This window comes from Hypanus sabinus, chromosome 1 (assembly GCF_030144855.1).
Source record: "Hypanus sabinus isolate sHypSab1 chromosome 1, sHypSab1.hap1, whole genome shotgun sequence".
Classification (NCBI taxonomy): Eukaryota; Metazoa; Chordata; class Chondrichthyes; order Myliobatiformes; family Dasyatidae; genus Hypanus; species Hypanus sabinus.
In genome coordinates, this window is record NC_082706.1 from 29,925,312 (window position 1) to 29,946,128 (window position 20,817).

Consider the following 20,817-nt stretch of genomic DNA (forward strand, 5'->3'; position numbering starts at 1 on the left):
CCTGGTCAATATAGATAGGGCAGGCATGTTCCCTGCTCCCAGAATGAAACAGATGTATCGGTACCGACCCCACCGTAATTCCGATAACAAAACCAAGTGACTCCCCAATTTTAGGACTCAGCGGGATCGCTCCAATGATGTATGCCGAAGATGTGTCAGGAAGGGTCATTGGGCCAGTGATTGTATGTTCCCCGAAATCCCAGCTAACGCTCCAGCGGGACTAAGGGTGGCCCGGGAGGGAGGAGTAGCAGGCTTCTCGAATTAGAGCCTCTTGTGAAGGGAATGTGCCACCCATGATCAAACTCCAAATAGGGGGAGTGGAGGTGGCGGCCGTGATTGACTCAGGGGCAACTATGTCCTCCATCCCTCCCTCCCTGAGGATACAGCCCAGTGGAGCTCAACCATCGGAGTTGCAGGAATCCCCCTCCGAGGACCTCTATCTGTACCCACCCCTATTAAAGTAGGGAACCAGGAAATAGTGGACAGTTTCATCAACTCCACTAACGGACCGGTCCCTTTGTTAGGCAGACAAGCGCTTTGTAAACTACTAGCTATAATTTTCAGCACAAAGGAAGTGGTTTTCATCGACCTTCCTGCCCCACAGATGTATCAGCTGTCGCGTATTCTGACCTCCGAAAATATTTTTATTCCAGCCCCCTTGGTCAGCAAGGGGCCAACACTGCACTGCTGGTCTCTTCACTTCCATCCCTACCGCGATTTTCTCCACCACCTGTGGAACGCGCTTAGAACAGACCAGACCCCCGCGCTAGGCACTTTGCGCTGGGTTCTAGGGACTAGCAGACAACATGGCCGAATTCACTGCACTGCTCGGTACCTGAATTCCGATCTAGTGTACAAAGCAGATTACCCAGCTCCTGTGCACGGGCGATTAAACGAATCAGACACCTTGGTTCTGGACTCTCATATGTGTTTTTGACAGGAGTACGGGCTCAACTTTCTTGGCGTCAGGCAGACCTATTCCTTGAATCTATACATTATACCTGGACCCGCTTTCCTCAGGGGTACACCGAAAGCACCGCTGTTTATGCCGCCGTCGTTCACCGTGATCTGGAAGAATGCCCTCTTATCCGATCGGTCCTCCTCCAGTACGCCGATGATCTTTTAACCGCTTCCTCGGACATTGAGGCTTCAATGTTCGACTCCATCACAGTTCTGAAACATTTGGCGCATGGCGGCCATCGAGTCTCAAGACAGCAACTGCAGATCTGCCAGACTCGAGTGCAGTACCTTGCGTATGACCTGAGCGAAGGATGTCGCAACTGAGCAAGCATCGGATAGCGGCTCGCCATTCTTGGCAAGTGTTTCCCGAAGACGCGCCGGGAGGTCCTCGCCTTCTTATGCATGGTCGGCTACTGCAGTCAGTGGATGCCGGAGTACAGGTTACATGATGCTACCCTGCGTGAAGCCGCCAAGCAGGTCACCCCCGAAACAGCCATCGACACACCTGAGCGACAAGCCGCCGTTAACCATCTGAAATATGCCACATCCACTGCACCCGAGCTGGGAACACGTTACGACAGACCGTTCCGCCTTTATGTTAATGAAAAGTACATTTTTGAGACAGCCGTACTGACTCAGGAGCACGGCTCCGATCAGCACCCAGTAGCTTATTACTCTATCCTACTGCCACCTCTGGTCCAAGGGATGCCCTTTTGTTTACGGGTTGTGGCAGCCACCGCTGAACTGGTAGAGAAGGCTTCTACGATCATTACGGATTATCCATGCACTCTCATTATACACCGTGCCGTACTCCTACTCCTTAATACCAGCCGCCCGACGGACGGAGTATTGCTGGCCGGATAAGCTGTCACCTCCTACCAGAATGTGCTGGAGGTAACCCTTCCGCATGGTACGACAGCGCAGGGGGCCGAGCTCGTTGTCCTCCTCCGTACATGCGTGCAGGTCACGGAAAAATTCTGCTACTATATATACCGATTCCAGGTACACTTTTGGAGTGGTGCATGATTTCGGTCAACGACGGAAGAACCGCGGGTTTATAACATGCGGGGTGGAGGAAACACATCAAGCACTACCGACTGGTACGCGACCTGTTGTCAGCGATCCTCCTTCCCCGCCGTTTTGCGGTGGTCAAATGTGCGGCCCATTCGGGGGGCACCGACGCCGTAATCCTCGGTAATGCACTGGCTTATGCGACGGCCAGGCGGGTGTCCATGGAAGGTGACTGTAGTGTACAGGCGGCGTCCCTAGTTGCTCCCCCTCCTTTTCCCGATATTGCGCCGGCCCAACGACGTGTCACTGTCCCTGAACGCCGCTCATGGGATAGAGCCGGCTGCACGATTAGAAATTACATCTATATGTACTTGGATGTCTCCCCCGCGCCCTCTTTTTGCCCCTGGTTCGCCTCGCTCATGGCAGGAGTCAAATGGGCAAAGGGGGGATGTAGCACGATATCGCGCAAAACTGGCTCGCCCCGGGCATAAAAAGCAGTATCGAGAGGTTAATCCGACGGTGTGATGTTTGTCAGCGACAAGGGTGGGGGGGGGGGGGCTAATCCCCGGCCGGTCATGACCACAGCCCCATGCCGTTTGAAAAGCTACAGCTCGATTTTGTTCATATGCCCCGGCATTAGGATGCCAATACATTTTAGTGATAATACACATGTTCACTCGATGGGTTGAAGCCTACCCCACACGAAAAATTGATGCCCGCACAGTAATTAAGGCATTGACTAAGGAGCTCATACTCCGGTATGGGATCTCCAGGGAATTATACAGTGACAGGGGAACTTACTTTACCAATAAGATGGTACAGTCACTGACACAAGAACTAGGGGTTAAATGGAAACATCACACCTCTTATCACCCCCAATCCTCTGGCATTGTAGAGAGAGTAAATGGAGAAATAAGGAATACCTGGGGAGACTGTGCCAGCATACGGGACTGAGATGGCCAGAAGACCACCCCCTGGCCCTTCGCAAAATGAGAAATTTAAAAAATCGCAAAAACGGCCTCACTCCTTACGATGCTCTAATTGGGCGAGCCATGCCATCGGGAATGGAGCCTTCTAAGACACTGTCCGGGGTAACCTTAATGGAGGGTGGAAGAGCGAAGCCTCGGGTATGCCCAGGAACTCTGAAAAGCCGCTGGGAAGTTGTATGACAAAGTAAGGGAGGGACAGTGCCCTCTCACAGATGAGCCTATGCTCCCCTTTCAGATAGTAGACTTAGTGTTGTTAACAGCATTGAAAAGGGACTCTCTTTTCCCCAGGTGGAAAGGACCCTACCAAATGTTGTTTGTTAACCGCACCGCGGTTGAGCTACAAGGGAAAATAGGACTGGGTTCACGCCACCCACTGCAAGAATTACTCATCTCCCGACCCCCCGCGCCCAATTGACAGCACACAGGAAACCTACATCTGAACCCTGTGCACCAGACAAGCAATGCAGCCCCGAAGCCCGCTGATGCCAGATGTGATGGGCCATGCCTGCTTCGTACATCTAGTGGCCATCGGGTGGGGGGGAGGCAAAATGGGGAATTTGTGGTGGGATACCCACCTCAATTTATGTGGACCGGAGAGGGTGATATTGTGTTTGTCTGTGTATGTGGGTGTTTTCGAGCAGTTTGTATCAGGGCATGGAGTTCCTTGTTTACCTCGAAATCCAGAGACGATGTGGTGCAGTTAGTCAGAGCACCCACTCCCCATGAAGAAGAAACCTACCGCTTTCAGTAATACAGAAGCGAGGGGTGTTGATCATAATAGATTAAAAAGGGGGAACTGTGGTGGTGAAAACAGCAGTTGCAGAATGTTCCTTGCTTGCTGCTAGGAGCCCCTGTTTGGAACATTCGGTTTAGTATGTGTGTCAAAGGTGATTAACGCCTTACTTCCGCAGAGCATCGTTCTGCAGAGAACTACAACAGCTTAGTTATTAACCGCAGGCTAAGACGTGACATACGATGTGCTTACTTTCTTTACGTTAAACCGTTTCATCTATCTGTATAAAGGTCAACTCGCATACGTGTCTGGTCAGAGTCAATCTCTCCACCGTGAGGGTTGGTTCTCCGTGATCATCGCGACAATAAAGGTTATCGCTGCGAACTGAGCCCAGAGAGTCTCTGTCTTTTATTTTAGGTAAAGTGCTAAAACTCTGCTACAACAATATTAGAATAAATTATGATAGTATAGAATAATATGATATTATGTTACGAATTATAGTCTCCGTCGGCTTGTAGACAACGATAGGCTATGTGTGGTCTGTTCCTCCAGTGTGTGTTAGGGGTAGAATATGTACACCAAGATTATTATGAACAAAGGAGTAGAAGTAAAATGATTGACACTGAGATCCAGACAACCTCACGAATGAAAGAGCTGGAGGTGTTTGGACAAATTACACTCCTCTGAAATACTTGTCATAGGTTGATAAACGCAGAAGATGTCAAAAGAAATAGGTAACAATCCAACATATTACTGGACCCTGCAGCAGTTTAACACAATCTGATTATTTACAAAGTCACAATCAAGTGGAAATAATTATTCATCAAAATTTTGCTTTACGATGGAAGATCAGGAATTGAATCGCACCAGACTATAAATACCAGCCTAATCCAGTTTTAGAAGCAAATACTACTACTTATATTATGACCAATCGCATGATACAGATCGGGCAATCCATATATTCGTTTTGATATAATACTACACCATAAGCAAACGAGAACAATTTATTTAATAGATCTTGATATTCCAAACACACATAACTCAATAAATGTAAAACAACTGATAGATGCTGAATCGTAAGAGGACAATGAAATACTTTGGAAAATGTACAAAGTATGCATTGCGGCGGTTCTAATATCTCTACCTGGCATGATCGGAAAGGCACTGAATAGTATTAAACAATTAGGCCTGTACAGTAACAGCTACATAGATATTCAGCAAGCCACAATACTAAACACTACTGGAATAGTCCGGAAGTTTCTGACAATTGACAAATGAGCGTGCTTGGCTATGTTCCGCCTTCAGTTTCTACCAGACTGAGCTGAGACAGTAATATTACTACTACTACTATTACTATCTACAACAATAATAATAATTCTTGTAAATAAAACTCTGAAACGGAATCTTACCTTATTATAAATGCACGGCCGAAACGACTTTATAGTCAAAATTCCACAAATTATATTACCATCAATCATTTATTAAAGATGCAGCATTCCATAAGTCTGCCCCACTATACAAGATAAACAAGAAACAGTAAGTAACTTATAGATGTATCCATTAAATTCACGCACAACATTCAACTCTCAGTAAGGGAAAGCTTAGCTGTAGGCAACTGTCCAACCGAGAGGATCATGGTTTTGAGCCTCTGGTGGACGCTGTCCACTCCTGTGCGCAAGATTGTGCCGGAAGATTTGAACAAACTGCTGTTGCCCATACAGCGGTTAGCAACACTTTCCCCACTCCCCACCACCCGGCCACTGATGTAATCCAAAGGAAGAAGAATAACCGATATAGCTTCACATCAGTGTCGTCGTAAAGGTTTCCTGAGTGAATTTGTAATCAACAAATCACCTTAGGGACCCCGGCTCCGGATTTCTTCCTGGGGTTTCGTTCGGAAGCCTTCCTTGTGGGTGTGTATAGCCGTAGGCAGTGGAGCTTAAACTCTGTTTTCCTTCTACTAGGCCGGCTGCCTTCCGAAGCTCTCGAGCCGCATCTGCCCGAAGGAACTGGTTTTGAGGTATCGGTGGTCCGTATTTACTCCTTTTTTTCTCAGTAGAAAGAGATGCGCTACGCCTAGTAACCAAGCCACACGTAAAGGCGAAAAATTGGACGTGTTTGTCAAAGGGTGTTTCGGGCAGCACGCCATTTGGAGCACATTATACGTGGTGGGAGCTTTTCCGCACTACCAGCCTTGCTACGACAACCGTCGGAAGCAGCAAATGAAAAAGAAAATCATATATATAGTGGATTTAAAGAGTAAGTTGAAAGACCATAGAATATTAACAGGGTATATTTTGCCCCAGTGTCGAGAACGCCATCATCCCAAAGTAACTACAAAATTACATTAAAATAGAGTTAAAAGTAATATCTATGACATTAGTAAACATCAATCGAATACTCCAAAAGTACTATTTGACAAGAAATTGTCAAATGAGCATGATTGGCTATGCCAATGTGTGGTTTACATGGATAATTTCGAATTATGTGCTCTTTCATCAGTTAAGTTAAACCGATTGATCCTAATAGTATAACAATTTTCGGAAGGTAATAACCTGAACTTTGGACTGGATAAGTGTAAAGCATTCAACCAAAAGAGGTGTTCAAAAAAGTTAATAGGGTATTACAGTGCAACAGATACTGTACAAATCATAGATGGATATAAGAGATACAGATATCTGGGATATCAACAAAGAAAAATGATGATACTGCCATTCAAGTAAAAATAAATACATTCTTCAACGGTTCAAAAAATTTGCCCAATAGGGCTCAACGGTAAGAAATATCACAGAGGCAATAAGCCCGTTCTCAGACCAATAACTAAGTATTCTTTGGTCATAATATCGTTGTAAGAATCCAAATAACTGAACTTACAAGGAAAATATTAGAAACAGAAATAACAAATTTCAGAAAATGTTATATGCAATTCAGTACACTTATATTAAAGAACAAAGACGGGTGAAAGATGAAACAGACTTCTACAATGGGCACTGCAGTGCTGTGTCTCAGGGATCTGTTCTGGGACCCTTTCTCTTAGTAATTTTTTTCAATGACCTGGATGGGGAAGTGGAGGGATGGGTTAGTAAATTTGCTGAAGACACAAATGTTATGGGTGTTGTGGATGGTATGCAGCGCTGTCAGAGCTTATATCGGGACATTGAAGGAATGTAAAATTGTGCTGAAAAGTGGCAAATCGAGTTGTACCTTGACAAATGTGGGGTGGTTCATGTTGATAGATCAAATATGATGGTAGAATATAGTATTAATGTTAAGACTCTTAGCAGTGTGAAGATCAGAGGTATATTGGTGTCCGAGACCCTAGGACACTCAAAGCTGTTGCGCAGGTTGACTCTGTGGTTAAGGCAAGCGGTGTATTGGCCTTTATCAACTGTGCGATTGAATTAATGAACCGAGAGGTAATGTTTCAGCTATATAGGACCCTGGTCAGAACAGACTTAGAGTTCTGTGCTCAGTTCTGGTCACCTCACTACAGGAAATATGTGGAAAGTATAGAAAGAATGCAGAGGAAAATTAAAAGGATGTTGCATGCATTGGCGAGCATCCGTCATGAGAATAGTTTGAGTGAACTTGGTCATTCCTCCTTGGAACGACAGAGGATGAGACGTGACCTGATAATGTATAATGTGATGAGAGACAATGATCCTTTGGATAGTCAGAGGACCTTTCCCAAACCTAAAATAGCGAATACGATAGGGAATAGTTTTAAGGTGCTAGGAAGTAGGTACAGATGAGATGTCAGGGGTAAGTATTTTTTACGCAGAGCAAGTGAGTGCGTGTTATAGGCTTCCGGCAATGGTGGTGCAGGGAGACACAAAGGGATATTTTAAAAGACTCATGAATAGGTACATGAAGATGTGAAAAAATAGTGGGCTGTGGGTAACTATAGGTAATTTCTAAAGTAAGTACATATTCAGCGCAGAATTGTAGGCTGATGGGCCTGCATTATGCTGTAAGTTTTCTATGTGTCTGTGATAGATAAAATTTCGTGGAGAATGCATACGCTCAACGCAAGCTTATGCAATGTAATATGGAGTATACACTACTTGATTTAAACGAAAATATAGCAGAGAATACATTATATAAAATGGAAACGTAATTTGAGAAAATCTTAAGTACAATGGAAAACACTTAGAGTAACTCTGGCTTCGACAGAAGGGGAAGCAGAACAATAGAGATGACTCGGCGGTCAGATAAAACGTCTGCCGATAATATTCCATTACCGAAAACAATATTCAGCACCTCACGTGGCCAAAAGGCATTCTTATTTGAACTGCATTCCACTAAACTCAAGTAAGAGCACAACCCAGATCAAATGAAGTTATTATTCCTACGGTGGAATACTTTAACCAATATAAAAGCATCACACCACACTCACACCATGTAAGATATTCCTGTGTTCTCATCAGACTGGATGTAGAGGTGGATACGTCGTCGAAAGATTGGTTCAGATATGAAGACCTCCTCACAGAAACGGAATGGTTCCTTATGACAAATGAGGATGAGGATGTTTATGGAAAACAATAATCAAAAATACATAATAAAAGACCGCCAAATTCAAAATGATACATCTGCTGCCAAACAAAGACAAACAACACACTACAATCCAACACAATTCAGGATCCTCTAGCAGTATTTTGCCCGGTCAATCAGGTGGATAAGATCATCGGTTAAAAAATTGCTTAAATATACAAACTCATTAAATAAACATAGCTTACAATAAGTACAGGCCTGATCCAGGATTAGATTCTGAATAACACAAAATATATTATAGCGAACCAACTATTACAGAAAACTAAATCCATAATAACCATCTGGATGTAATAATATTGTATAAACAACCAATAACAGCTTATGTGATATATATTTCAGAGACATAGAACTTAGAGAAATCCACTCGTGAAACAAGCAGTAATATTATAAATTAAATGAAGAATTTGAAAGACTTTGGAACAGGAATAGGGTTTAAATTTTGCCAATAGTAATACAAACAAATTGTATCATTCTAAAGGCACAACACAATTGAATTAAAGAGTTAGGGCTACACAGTGATATCCATCTGGATCCTTAGAATAGCGCAACATTAAACTCCACTAGAATAGTCTGAAAGATCGGAGCAATTGACAAATGAGAGTGCTTGGTTATGTCCATGCCTTAGATTTAACCAGCTTAGACAGAGAGAGAAGAATAACTTCATGTTGCACCTTTCACCTATTAATATGTAGGCTCGATATGTTTATGACAGTTTCGAAAAAAATACCATCTGTATAGGTGTTTGATTTTGAATTGAAAGAAGATGAACATCCCGATTATCAATGTATTTGCTCAACAATTTTTGGATGTTGCATTGAGAACTAAAGCTGAAATTGAAGAAAGAATTCTTGGTCAATTGCAGACATGAAAATGGAAAAGTAAATGATGGATTTTGGACAAAACTGAATCATATGGATTTCTGTAACAATACTATAGCTGAATAAATTTGATTACTGAGTCTATATTTTCATAGAAACATAGAAAACTTACGGAACAATACAGGCCATTCAACCCACAACCTTGTGCCGAACATGTCCCTACCTTAGAAATTACTAGGCCTACCCATAGCTCTCTATTTTTCTAAGCTCTTTGTACCTATCCAAATGTCTCTTAAAAGACACCCTCCACCACAATTGTTGGCATCCCATTCTACGCATTCACCACTCTCCGAATAAAAACCTGCTCATGTCATCTCCTCTGTACGTAGTCCAAAGCACGTTAAACTTGTGTCCTCTTGTGGCAACCATTTCAGCCTTGAGAAAAAACTTCTGAATATCCACTCGATCAATGCATCTCATCATCTTAAACACTTCTATTATTTTGTGAACAGAGCTGATTTTACTTGTGACAATAAATTTTGCTTGTCCGTAAATACAGATTTTCTTTGTGCCTCACTGATAATTATTACATTATTTATAATACTGTTTACACTTAAAATTGCATTTTGATATTGTCTACTTTGGTTGAGCACCTGGATCAGATCTGCAACCATGAAAATTTCGATTCAGAACAGAGCATGGTGGCAAGCATAGATTAGGCTTTTAAATATTTCAGAGGGGAAGATAAAAGATGCGTAAAGAAAATTCCAATATAGCAGGTGTTTCCTGCCAGCTCAGTTTAAAAAAATGTTGTGACTTTGATGTGTTGCTGCAGAATGTTGTAAACACTTTCTATAGACATCAAAGTAAATATATGAATAATTAGACGCATTTTTCAATTACTTCTACTCAATGGTTCCTTGAAAATAGTTTGCAAAGAAAAGAAGAAGCAGCCCAGCAGGTTAAAATGTTTAATTACCACAAAACGGGAATATGGTTGAGTACATTTTTGAAATCCGTGGAAAATTGCCATGGAAGCTCAAACTGATTATATTTTTCTTTGTTCCGAAGCAGCTGTACATCTCAGCCTACTGGACAATGCAATTAGAAAGAGAATTATAGTTTAACAACAATCTCTGCTATTGGGCAGAACAGGGTATACTCAAGTATAACTTCTGGCAAAATAACAGTTTTTACCTAATGGGTCCATTCTGCAAACTCTCCAGATGCTAAATGACCAGAAACAAAAATCCGAATAACGTTTGTGCTGTGAAGATTAATACAATAAAACAGCGAGAAATCATCACTGTGAGCTTAATGAGGTTGGTGAAATGTGGCACATGAAAAGGGAAGGTTGAGGTTTGTAAGATGGTGCAAGTATTTTAGAACATTCTCAAATATTGCGTGGAAATGGTTCTTATTTTTTTTATTATTCTGACCATTCAAGGGAACTGATGAGGATTTTTGTATTAATGCTGTCATATTGAATTAAGTAGAGAAATACTTTAGTTTTGACAGATGCAGTATCACGGGTTCAATCGCATAAAGACGAGACACAGGGTGGGGCAGTGCCCAGCTAAGTGTAAAAATAAATCATCCACTCTGAACACAATAGGTCTTGGCTCCTATATTTACCTAATTTTATATTCGAATGGCATTTTTTGGATGTAAGAAATATTTTATTTCTCAACTTCATGTATCTGCATTCTACTCTGACTTCCAGTGTTAATCTGTGCTTTTCCATGTTTCATTTGATACATATATATATATATATATATATTGCTTTTTTTTTTTCCTTCACTCCACATGAGATAGGAAAGTTTAGACTGTAAAGGCAGCTCAGTTTTTCTGATGAAAGGTGATGTCATTTTACTGTACTTTCAGATTTCTTTTCCATATTTCCAAAAGCCTCAGAACTTTTGAATTTCCATTTCCATTTCAAATTATCCATGGGAGACTTCCATGTTCATGACATATTTTGGACGCCGTCCGTTGCCTGAATCTTTTCATGATATGTTCACTGATTACAACATTTCACATTGAAATGGCTCTACTATTATCTTGCACTCATTGTGATGAGATTGCTGGTAGCAAGATGACCAGGTTACCCATTACTTATTTCCAGAGATAAGATGAAGGATAAATACCTATCCAGAGAAGGAACTCCCAGTATCTTCTGCAGAGTCCTTTCAAGTTCAGCGAGGTAAAGTCACATTAAACGAGTAAGGAAACATTATTGGAAGACATGTCTGCATAAGACTATAACACCATAAGAGATAACCGGAGTTGAGCATTACATCAATCGAGACAGTTCCGCCATTCCATCATGGCTTATACCGGATCTCACTCAACTCCAGGCACATGTTTTCTACCGATACCCTTTGATGCCCCGAACAAACAGGAAACAATAACTATCCCCTTTAATTATACCCACGGATTAGAACTCTAACGTAGTTTGTGGCAGAGCATCCTACGGATTCACTACTCTTTGGCTAAAAATAACAAATAGTAAATTCTCCCCAACTGCTCTGAACGGCCTTCTCTCAGTTTTGATGCTGTTGCCTCTAGATCTGGTTATACCAACATAGGAACCAATTTTGCCACATCCAACTAACCTAGTCCTTTAAACATAAAGTAGATTCCAGTCAGATAGCACCTGCCCCAAACCCACCCCAGCATTCTTCTGAATTCCAGTGAGTACAGGACCAAACCTGCTGAACAATTCGAATATGTTAACCATTTATTTTCCAGAATCAACCTCCTGTGGACTCTCTGAAGTGACAACACGTCCTTTTCTGTCTTATTTTAACCAAACTCTTGACAGTGCTCCAAGTGCGGCCTGAGCGGTGTCTCCTAAACCTTCAGCATAAATTCTTTGATTTTATATCCTGTTCCCCGTGAAATAAATTCCAACATCCCATTTATCTTCTTTAACACAACCTGTAACTTATTCCTTTCAGAACCTTGATGGAGGATTCCCTAGTCGCTTTGCATCTCTGATAATAGTCTGCTCCATTACGCCTTTGGTTAAAATACATTATCACATATTTCCAAAATTGTATACTTCTGTTGTCCATTCTTCCAAACTGTCGAAGTGCCGCAGCAAACGCACTGGTTCATTACATTTCCCACTTCTGCACCTTGTCTTCGTAATTTCCGTAGGTTACTTTTTCAAAAATCATCAATTCCACTATCTAGATCATTCACAAACAATATGATTCTCCCAGAAACTCATGGTCCTCTCTCACTTTTGGCGTTTTCCACAGTGAATATGATGAAAAGCCTATTAAGCTCATCTGTCATTTATTTGCCCCGCATAACTACCTCACCAGCATAACTTTCATGCGATCGAAAAATAGCACTCACTTGTTCTTACTATGTATATAATTGAAAAAAAAACTTATCGTATTCTAAATGATTGTATTCGCTAGATTGCCATGAGATTTCATATTTTCCCTTCTTTTACTGTTTTAGTTGTTTTTGTTGGATTTTAAATGCTACCAAACCATCAAACTTCCCACTGAACTTTGCTCCCTTAAATGTTCTTCCTACTTCTGTTTTTGTATCAAATAGTAAACATTCCTTATCGGGAAGTTGACTTCCCCTGCCATTTGAGAACCTCTTCTTCGGGGGACTTACCTGGCCCCTGCCTTATGATTTGTTCTCAGAAATTTCAGACATCTCTGCTCTGTCGTCATCCCCACCAGTATCCTCTTCAAAGCAATCAGTAGACGCTCCTCCTTCCTGTTTCGTTAATCTCCTTTAATCCATTCTGATACTGATACATGTGACTTATTCTTCTCCATCCCATATTTTAGTGTGAATTCATTTATGCTATGTTTACAGACTCACAGGATTGTTAACAGTAAGGTCCTTAAATCATTAGCTCTTGCACATGTTACGTACTAAGTAACTGGGTATCGGACCAGCAGAAATAGAAGAATCAGTTGGAGTCTGGCGGTACTATAAGGTGTTTATTAGTAAAATAAGCAAAACATATCAAAAATGCAAATACGCATATAAAATTATATAGCAATTATATATCTAAAAGTGTAGGAATAATAAAAAGCAATAATAAACAAGCTCTATCAAGGTCTAGGGGTAAATGAATTGTCATAGAAGAGTCTAAAGTTCAGTTCAGTTCACGCGTGCTGAGGTAGTTGTGGTTGTATTGCAATCGTTGGAGAGAGATAGAGAGAGAAAGAGAGGGAGAGAGAGAGAGAGAGAGAGAGAGAGAGAGAGAGAGAGAGAGAGAGAGAGAGAGCAAGAGATTGCAAGAGATTGAGCAGCGGCAGCCAGAAAATCTTCTGTTGCCTTCTGATTCGGTGATACCGATGTGGTTATTCAGTTATGACCCCTCTGTTCTTCAGCTAGACCGTTCTTCTATGGTGGACTCGTCACTCTGGCATGAGTGGACACACACACAAGTCACCGGCCCTGACGTCAAACTGTGAGCTTTATTGACCGATCTCCTGATTCGGTCCTCGAAGCCTACACCTTCCTGTGGGTGCACAACACTCGATCAATGTCCACTGGTGTGTCAAAGGGGTGCCTCCCCAGACCTGTCTTTTATCCCCACTCACGGTGTATCAACGATCCATCAACTCAAAATGACCATGTCCATCAAATTAGGCCTCTACTGCTGTCACCTTAGAAATGTTAACAAGCAAAAGTACCGTCCTTGTAGCGAAATGTAAACAGTCAGTGAAGAGACAAAATACAAAAAAAAAATAACAGTCTCTCTCTCTCTCTCTCTCTTATCTGTAGCAGATGTTCCTACATCTGTGCTTCATCTCTCTCTCTCTCTCTCATTAGCGGCATAGCAATAGTAATGGTTCATAGTTCTCAAGGGGGGAGGGAATTGTTAACGCTGCACCCCATTACCATCAGGTCTGTTCAACATTCATAACACTCAATTTTGTACTTTTGGACAGCACCCAATCTAAGATAGCTTTTCCTTATTAGTCTCAATCACAATCTGCTATAAGCATCCATCTCTTAGATATTCATCAAATTCCATTTCTTGTGATTTGACGACAACCTGATTATTGCAAGCCCTGGTATATTTAATTTCCCTATAACAACTGTGACATCAAAGTTATTACATGTCTACTACAGCTCCTTTTACAATCACAACCCCACATCATGGCTCCTGAGAGGATGCATTTATATATTTCCCATAATTCCAATATAATTCCCCAACCTGGCTCACAGGTGACATAAAACAACCTATTACTCAATGTCAGCAGTATCAGCAATGTGGTTATAGATTTCAGAATGAGAAACCGATCTAGACCCCTTCGGGCGATCAGAGTCGGTTAGATATATCGACTTTAACTTCCTCTGTGCTATATTTTTATTCCATTGTCCATCATGTAAGTACGATGAAAGTTCAAAAGATTCCCTGCCTTCTGAGATGTTTTTTGAGATTCGACATATCTAACACATTAACAATCTTCTAGAGATATTTGGTGAAAGACAAATTGACTGTTTGCATTTTGACCTGGCATGGAGTCACCAATGGGCTGCAACGGAAACTCCTTCAAAATGGAGTGGATACTGCCCAGTTCTTCACTCGTAAAGTTCCCCACGATCTTCAGAGCCAAAAGAAGCCATTATCAAGGACCTCCACCATCCCGGCCGTATTCTCTTCACGATGTTGCCATTAGGAAATAAAATGCTGGCAGCTGAAGACGTACCACTAATTCAGCAGGAAGTTGCTCCCCCTCAGTCTCTCGTTCTTTTTTTTTTTAATCAGGGGGAATAACCTCTGTCAACTCCACTTGCCCTATGCCTAAACTATTACCACGACCTATGAATTCATTTCATCATCTTATGGTATTGATATATATTGTTTACTTATTTATATTATTAAGTATTTTTGCATCCTCACAATTTGCTGTCTTTTGCACATCAGTAGCTTCACAGCCCTGTTCCGGAGACTTTCACTGAGTCTATTGTTTGTTTTTTTTTTCTTTGATTACAGTTCTATCTGGTGAAATGTACGCACCTTGAAAATTATTTTCTTCGATCTTTGAAATTTGAAGAGAATAGCAGATATATAGTCATCGGAAAATGCAACATTAAAGGTACCGAACTGGAACCGATCCTTACGATCATACCGTGCACCGAGCACAACAGCAAATTATGGTAATTCCTTCTGCCTTCCATTGTTATTCACGCCAAACTCGTCATGCTCATATGTCCATCTGAAAGACACCCATGGACACCTAGCATATGTACTTCCACTGCTAACCATGGCAAAGTGCTGAAGGTGGTGATCCTCGTTGTGTAAAAAACTTACCCAGCAAAGTCGTTTTTAAACAATCCCTACACTAATTTTAAAGCTATGTAGCTTCTTTTTTCATTCCTCTAACATTTCTATGAGACTGGCTATTCGATCGACCTATTTCCCCCAGGCTTATACATTTTATCTGGCCTCTGCTCGGAATATGAGAACTTTAACTATCAAGCCCTGATAGGGAAGTCGCTATAACTCTGACAATTCCCTGAAAAAAAAAACCTCTTCTACACTATATAAGATGAAATGTTTACGTTTCTAAAATGGTTGACTTTAATGGAAAGTTCTCCTCCCGCTACTACTAGTCAATCTTTTTCTACAGCTACATCTATGAAATCCATGAAATGCTGACTTTTGTACAAGTTGGCCACCACGATACTGATATGGATGCCATTTGCGATCCCTTCACTCACTGAAATAACATTACCAGTTTAACGAAAGGATGGACCTTAGACCACTCCCAAAATAATACACCTGTTATCAACGAGGAAATTTACACGTACTGCTTACCTGCGTGCCTGCAATACCTGACACTTGCGCAGGTTGCCCTCGATTTGCAATTTTCCAGCCAGCTAGGTGTAAATGCTCTATATCATATTGCATCCGTTGATGATTTTCTTCTCTGTTCAGAACTTCACGATTTTGTGTCATCTGCTTAATAGAAAACAATGCATCTGCTATATCGAAATCAACTGATATCCTGGCAAAATATTAATGGACACAAAAGTTGAGCCAGAATATCGCTATTCCATCACTGGTGATTAGTCTGCACTTGATTAGTCACAGTATGCCCCTTAAATCTGTACATCAGTTTCTATCATTTCAAGTATTTTGAATTCCTGTAAAGTTGAGCAGTCAACCCTGTCGTAATCAGTGTCGCTGGTCTCTCATTGAAACAACATTATTGCTTCATGCAAAAATTAAGGCTCTAGGTTTACCTACCTTATATCTAATGCGCCTTGAAATCAGATCAACACAATATTATTCCTACCATATTCCTTAAATTGTTCCTGGCTGTCTTAGTTGTATTTATACTTCTTAGCTCTTCTTAACCTCCACAAATCTCTCCAACATTCTCTGCAGCTATGCTTCCCAAGGTCTGGCATTGTGGATTATCCTCTCAGATTGCAACTTGTTCACACCACCCTGCAAGTAAATTCCTTCTATTTCTGAAGATTAGCTGCACATCAAATAAATACAGGGTTCCTGCTACTACAGCAAAACGCCCAAAATCCCACATTACTCAAGCCTCCGTTCAATGCTATCTCCTGATCCATGCATTGACCTGTCTTCTTTCCCAATTATTTACCTCACCAGTTCGTGACATAGTCTGTAAGTCTCCATTTACTAATCTGGAATTCCTTCACTTTTCATTTTTTCAGTCCTGGTGAACTCCCTAAATTATGTTGGAAGTTGTACTACTGGCTATGCATTTGTTGCCAAAATAATCCACAGCTTATTGAGGCAAAACATCCCCATCAGCATGCCAGTTTCCTGCGTCATTGAGCCTTCGTTAAATGAGGCAAAGTGTCACTCTGGGTTCTGTTTTCTTATCACAAAAAAAAAAGAAAAAAAATAACATCGCATTCCGCTATATTTTGAATTTTTTTTCGCCTTTGCATCCCAGGATTCTGCAATGAACTTTGTAGATCCTCTTTCTGATTGCTACTGTTAACTTCGCGAGGGAACAGGGCAATTTAATAGCACGTTAATGGGTATTTCTTACAGAACTGTGTGAATCAGGAGAATACTGCATGCATACAAGCCTCCCTAATTATTTACTTATCTATATAGCTTATTATCTCATTACATTCCTCTCTACCTCTTCCGTTCCGCACAGGTGGTCCGGTTTCTACTGCTGACATATCTTTTACATCTCCTTGACTGCTCCTTCATTTCCCCATCTATGAGGAGGAGAAGAGTGCTCCATTGACTGTCCTGATAGTCCATCGCTCAATGAAACTGTCGGAAAATTAAGAAGAACGACAAAATAAAACGAAGGGTCTCGGCCCGAATCGCTGACTGCTTATTTCAACGGATAATGCCCGACCTGCTGAGTTCATCCAGCTTTTGTACGTGTTAAAATAAAATTTAAATTGCAGTTACTTTGACTTTCCTCATCTTCTTTTCTGAAGTCTTGTCTGTTCAAATATTGCAGTTAACCTCCTAACCGTACATCCACCGCAATTTAGTTAAGATGAATATGACTGCAGTAATACAGCAGGCCTTCCATTTTTATCGCTACAAGCAGTTATTTCTTGCTAATGACCAAATATCTAAGCAGTTCGGTGTCCTCACATCTGATGTATTTTCTCTCTCCGTCAGCTTGCTAAATTCTATTGTATTGTCTTTGCCTCCACTTGTGTGGATTTCTCTTACTGCAACTGCAGAAATTGTTGGGATTTTTTTTCTTTTGTTTTATACATTTGGTTGCCAGATCTCAAATTAAAATCGAAACAAGGGCCAAATCAATGAACTGTGGTGCATGAAAGGGTTTAACTATGGTGAGTTCCAGAGTGAACGGCAGGGAATATAATTGAAATAAAACCATTTGCGAAGGAACTAATCCGGAAAAAGAAGACGAGTGATGCTGGGAGACCAGAATAATTGAACTAACATGCATCTTAAGGCCAAAGAAAAAAATAGAACAGGTGCTGAGAAACATACGAAGATTTAATATCCATTCTTTTTTATGCTCATAATTTTGGGACGGAAATAAATTAAAACATTCGGTGCGACAACATGAAGTATGTACGGATTGGGATGGAGGTAAAAATGTATTATTGGGGTTATTTATTGGGAGACAGGACAGGAATCCTTAGCAAACCAGCAAGTGACCAAATGCATGATGGTGGAAACGAGGAAATTGAAAAGTGTGGTTTTATAAATAAAAAATTGCAGATCAGAATCTGTCTCCGTAATGATCTGAATAATCTCTCCCAGCACGGTCAGATGATATGACTTAATATATTATAAGTTGCAATTATCGGGTCGGTGACTCATCGCCATTGCAGATTCGCATAGCTGATTGATTTCTCAAGAGAAGGCCAATGAAAGACGATGGTCCCATGAAGTCCATTAATGGATAAGTTATCTCTTATAGGTGCGTTGCAGCAAATTGCTATTCACGCGTCAATTCAGTGAAAATCTATTGGACGATGAAAGAGAAACTTCATACTCTAAAAAAAAAGTTGTCAAAATATTTGCTTTCAGAAGAATTGAGGCATCAGAATATTTTGGAGATGCTCTTCTTTGTCTGCCGTGCCAAATCGTGTAAAATGCTAGAACGATCGCTCTCAATCACTGCCGAGAGAATACGGCGTTTTTTCTTTGCTCTGATGGTGTTGCAGAGCATGAATTGTGAGTTTGTTTAAATACTGATAGTATCCAACAACGTATTGACATGTTTTTAGCATTAATGTTTAAATTCGGATAACTTGATAGCATTATTACTGAAAGTTGAGTCGAATGGAAAACAACTTGCCTCTCTTGTTTTTAACATTTTGTTAACTCAATTTTGAAATAACTAAAAGGTGTAACTTATCTTTCTCTTTAGAGTTACATGTCAAAATCAATGGATAATGTCCCTCTGTATTTAGAGCATAGTGGCTTGATACAATCAGGAAGCATGCATACTTGTTTCCAATTGATGATGTGATGGAAATGTGGCGCTGATATTTGGAACTTGCTTTGTAGTTTCATTAATTGTGTTCGTTTGTCTTGTATTAGTAAGCTTAATTTGCTATTACTGGCGACGTAAGTGTTTATCTTAAATGCATGCTGTTCCCAATGATTTTCTGTCACACATTCACCTTAAAATTGTTCCTAAATGGAATTCGACTTCATTTCGGAAACCTCCCATCCGAAAATTAGCTGTTGTTGTCAACTAACATTCCACACTGTTTTCTAATCGGAGTTTCATAGAACTGGAAAGTAATCTTCGAGGGAACAAGCACGTCGGAATCCAAACTGCATCCACCAGTGAATACGAGCGGCAGCCAAAGCTGCAGCTATTCTTGGCTGTATGTTTGTACACGTTACCATCACGGGCAATGAGCAGTTACAGCTCTTTTGTACTACCATGGCGGATGCACGATCAAGGAAAGCAAATTGACTAATGCACTCAGACTCTAGCTTTAGAAAATATGTTAGCATTTTATATCAATGATATCCTCTTGTAATACAGAAGGGCCCAGAGCAAAGCAAGCATACTTTTTTTTTGTTTGTTTGTTTTTTTAAAATCTACATACCTTGTCCTTGTCCTGCTTAAACTTCTTGTGTGCAGATTTTAGAGGCAGATGTTGTATTTTTAATTTTCCATGGAAATTATGAAAAAAAACAACTCAAATATTGGAGTGTGGTACAGCGGGAAACACCAAGGTAACTGCAACATCAATTCTCGAAGAGTTAATATTAAGGCAGAATATGCAGTGTTTGTGAAATGAGAGAAAAAAAATGTTGACTATCTTTCTCTTTGCGCAGATGCAGCCTAATCTGCCGTGTGGTAACTTCTATTTCCTTTGCTGAATTCTTACTTGTTATTTCTTAAAACAAAATGAGTGTAAGAATACATCAGATTTTATTCGCAGATGTTTCAATCGCAGGGAAACGGCGATAAGCATTGTGAATTGTAAAGGCATTTACCATGTATCTGTTTTTTCCCGGCATCGAATTTTTACCCTAAATTCACTTTTTAACTGTTAGTTCATGCAAACCGGAGACTGACTACTGGAAATATTTACTCATGAATCCTTGATGGATTTAAATTCCAATTGAAATTGCATTATGGCTCAGGATATTGAATTAAGTTACCATCCATCTGATCTGAATATTGATAAGCTTTCTTACGTTCATAAAACATTAGTATTTAAGTATACCTTCTTCTGTAAAGTTTTAAATTTAATCGTTTAATTCCACGTTAATTCTTGATGGACATGGCAATGTCTTGATTTCATTCTCCGAAATACAGCTGTTCAGTCAAGCATGCGTTCAGTCCTTTCTGCCATCGAGTCTTTGCCGAGCAGCAAAATTATTGGAACATACTGGAAGTAGCTTTTTCAACAATAATTCGTGGTTCTACAACAGTTCGATGGTGACACCTCATATTGATTCTAACCCTTGGTTTAGTCTGTGAGATATTAGTGTATGTGGTACCGCTGAACTCGTCTAGTTCTCCCGAGTACTCTGGTTTTGTCCAACAAACAATAGAATGCTGATTGATAGGTTAATTGAAAGCTACAATCAATTGCTTAGTGAAACGAGACTTTTGTTACAAATCACAGATGATGGGCATTTGTGAGCAGCTGATCGCAGATAAGGACATGAAGGATTGAATTATCGATCTTCTTATTTAGAAACAGACGTTTCTTCCAGCTATTGAATAGCAACTTTCTTATCAGTAGCTAAGGTGTTCCAACATTAAAACATTTCAAAATTATTGACAAGTGCAGCTCA

At 40.7% G+C, this 20,817-nt stretch overlaps 1 protein-coding gene across 1 annotated transcript in view; it reads left to right on the top strand.

The window, feature by feature from the left end:
• The first annotated feature begins 1,867 nt into the window (after positions 1 to 1,867).
• LOC132397405 (deleted in malignant brain tumors 1 protein-like) overlaps positions 1,868 to 20,817 on the top strand; it is a 71,247-nt gene continuing 52,297 nt past the window's right edge. Inside the window, exons 1-2 of the mRNA XM_059976177.1 lie at positions 1,868 to 2,154; positions 5,753 to 5,952. Of these exons, the coding sequence (XP_059832160.1) occupies positions 1,868 to 2,154; positions 5,753 to 5,952 (487 nt within the window). The remainder of the gene's footprint in view (positions 2,155 to 5,752; positions 5,953 to 20,817) is intronic.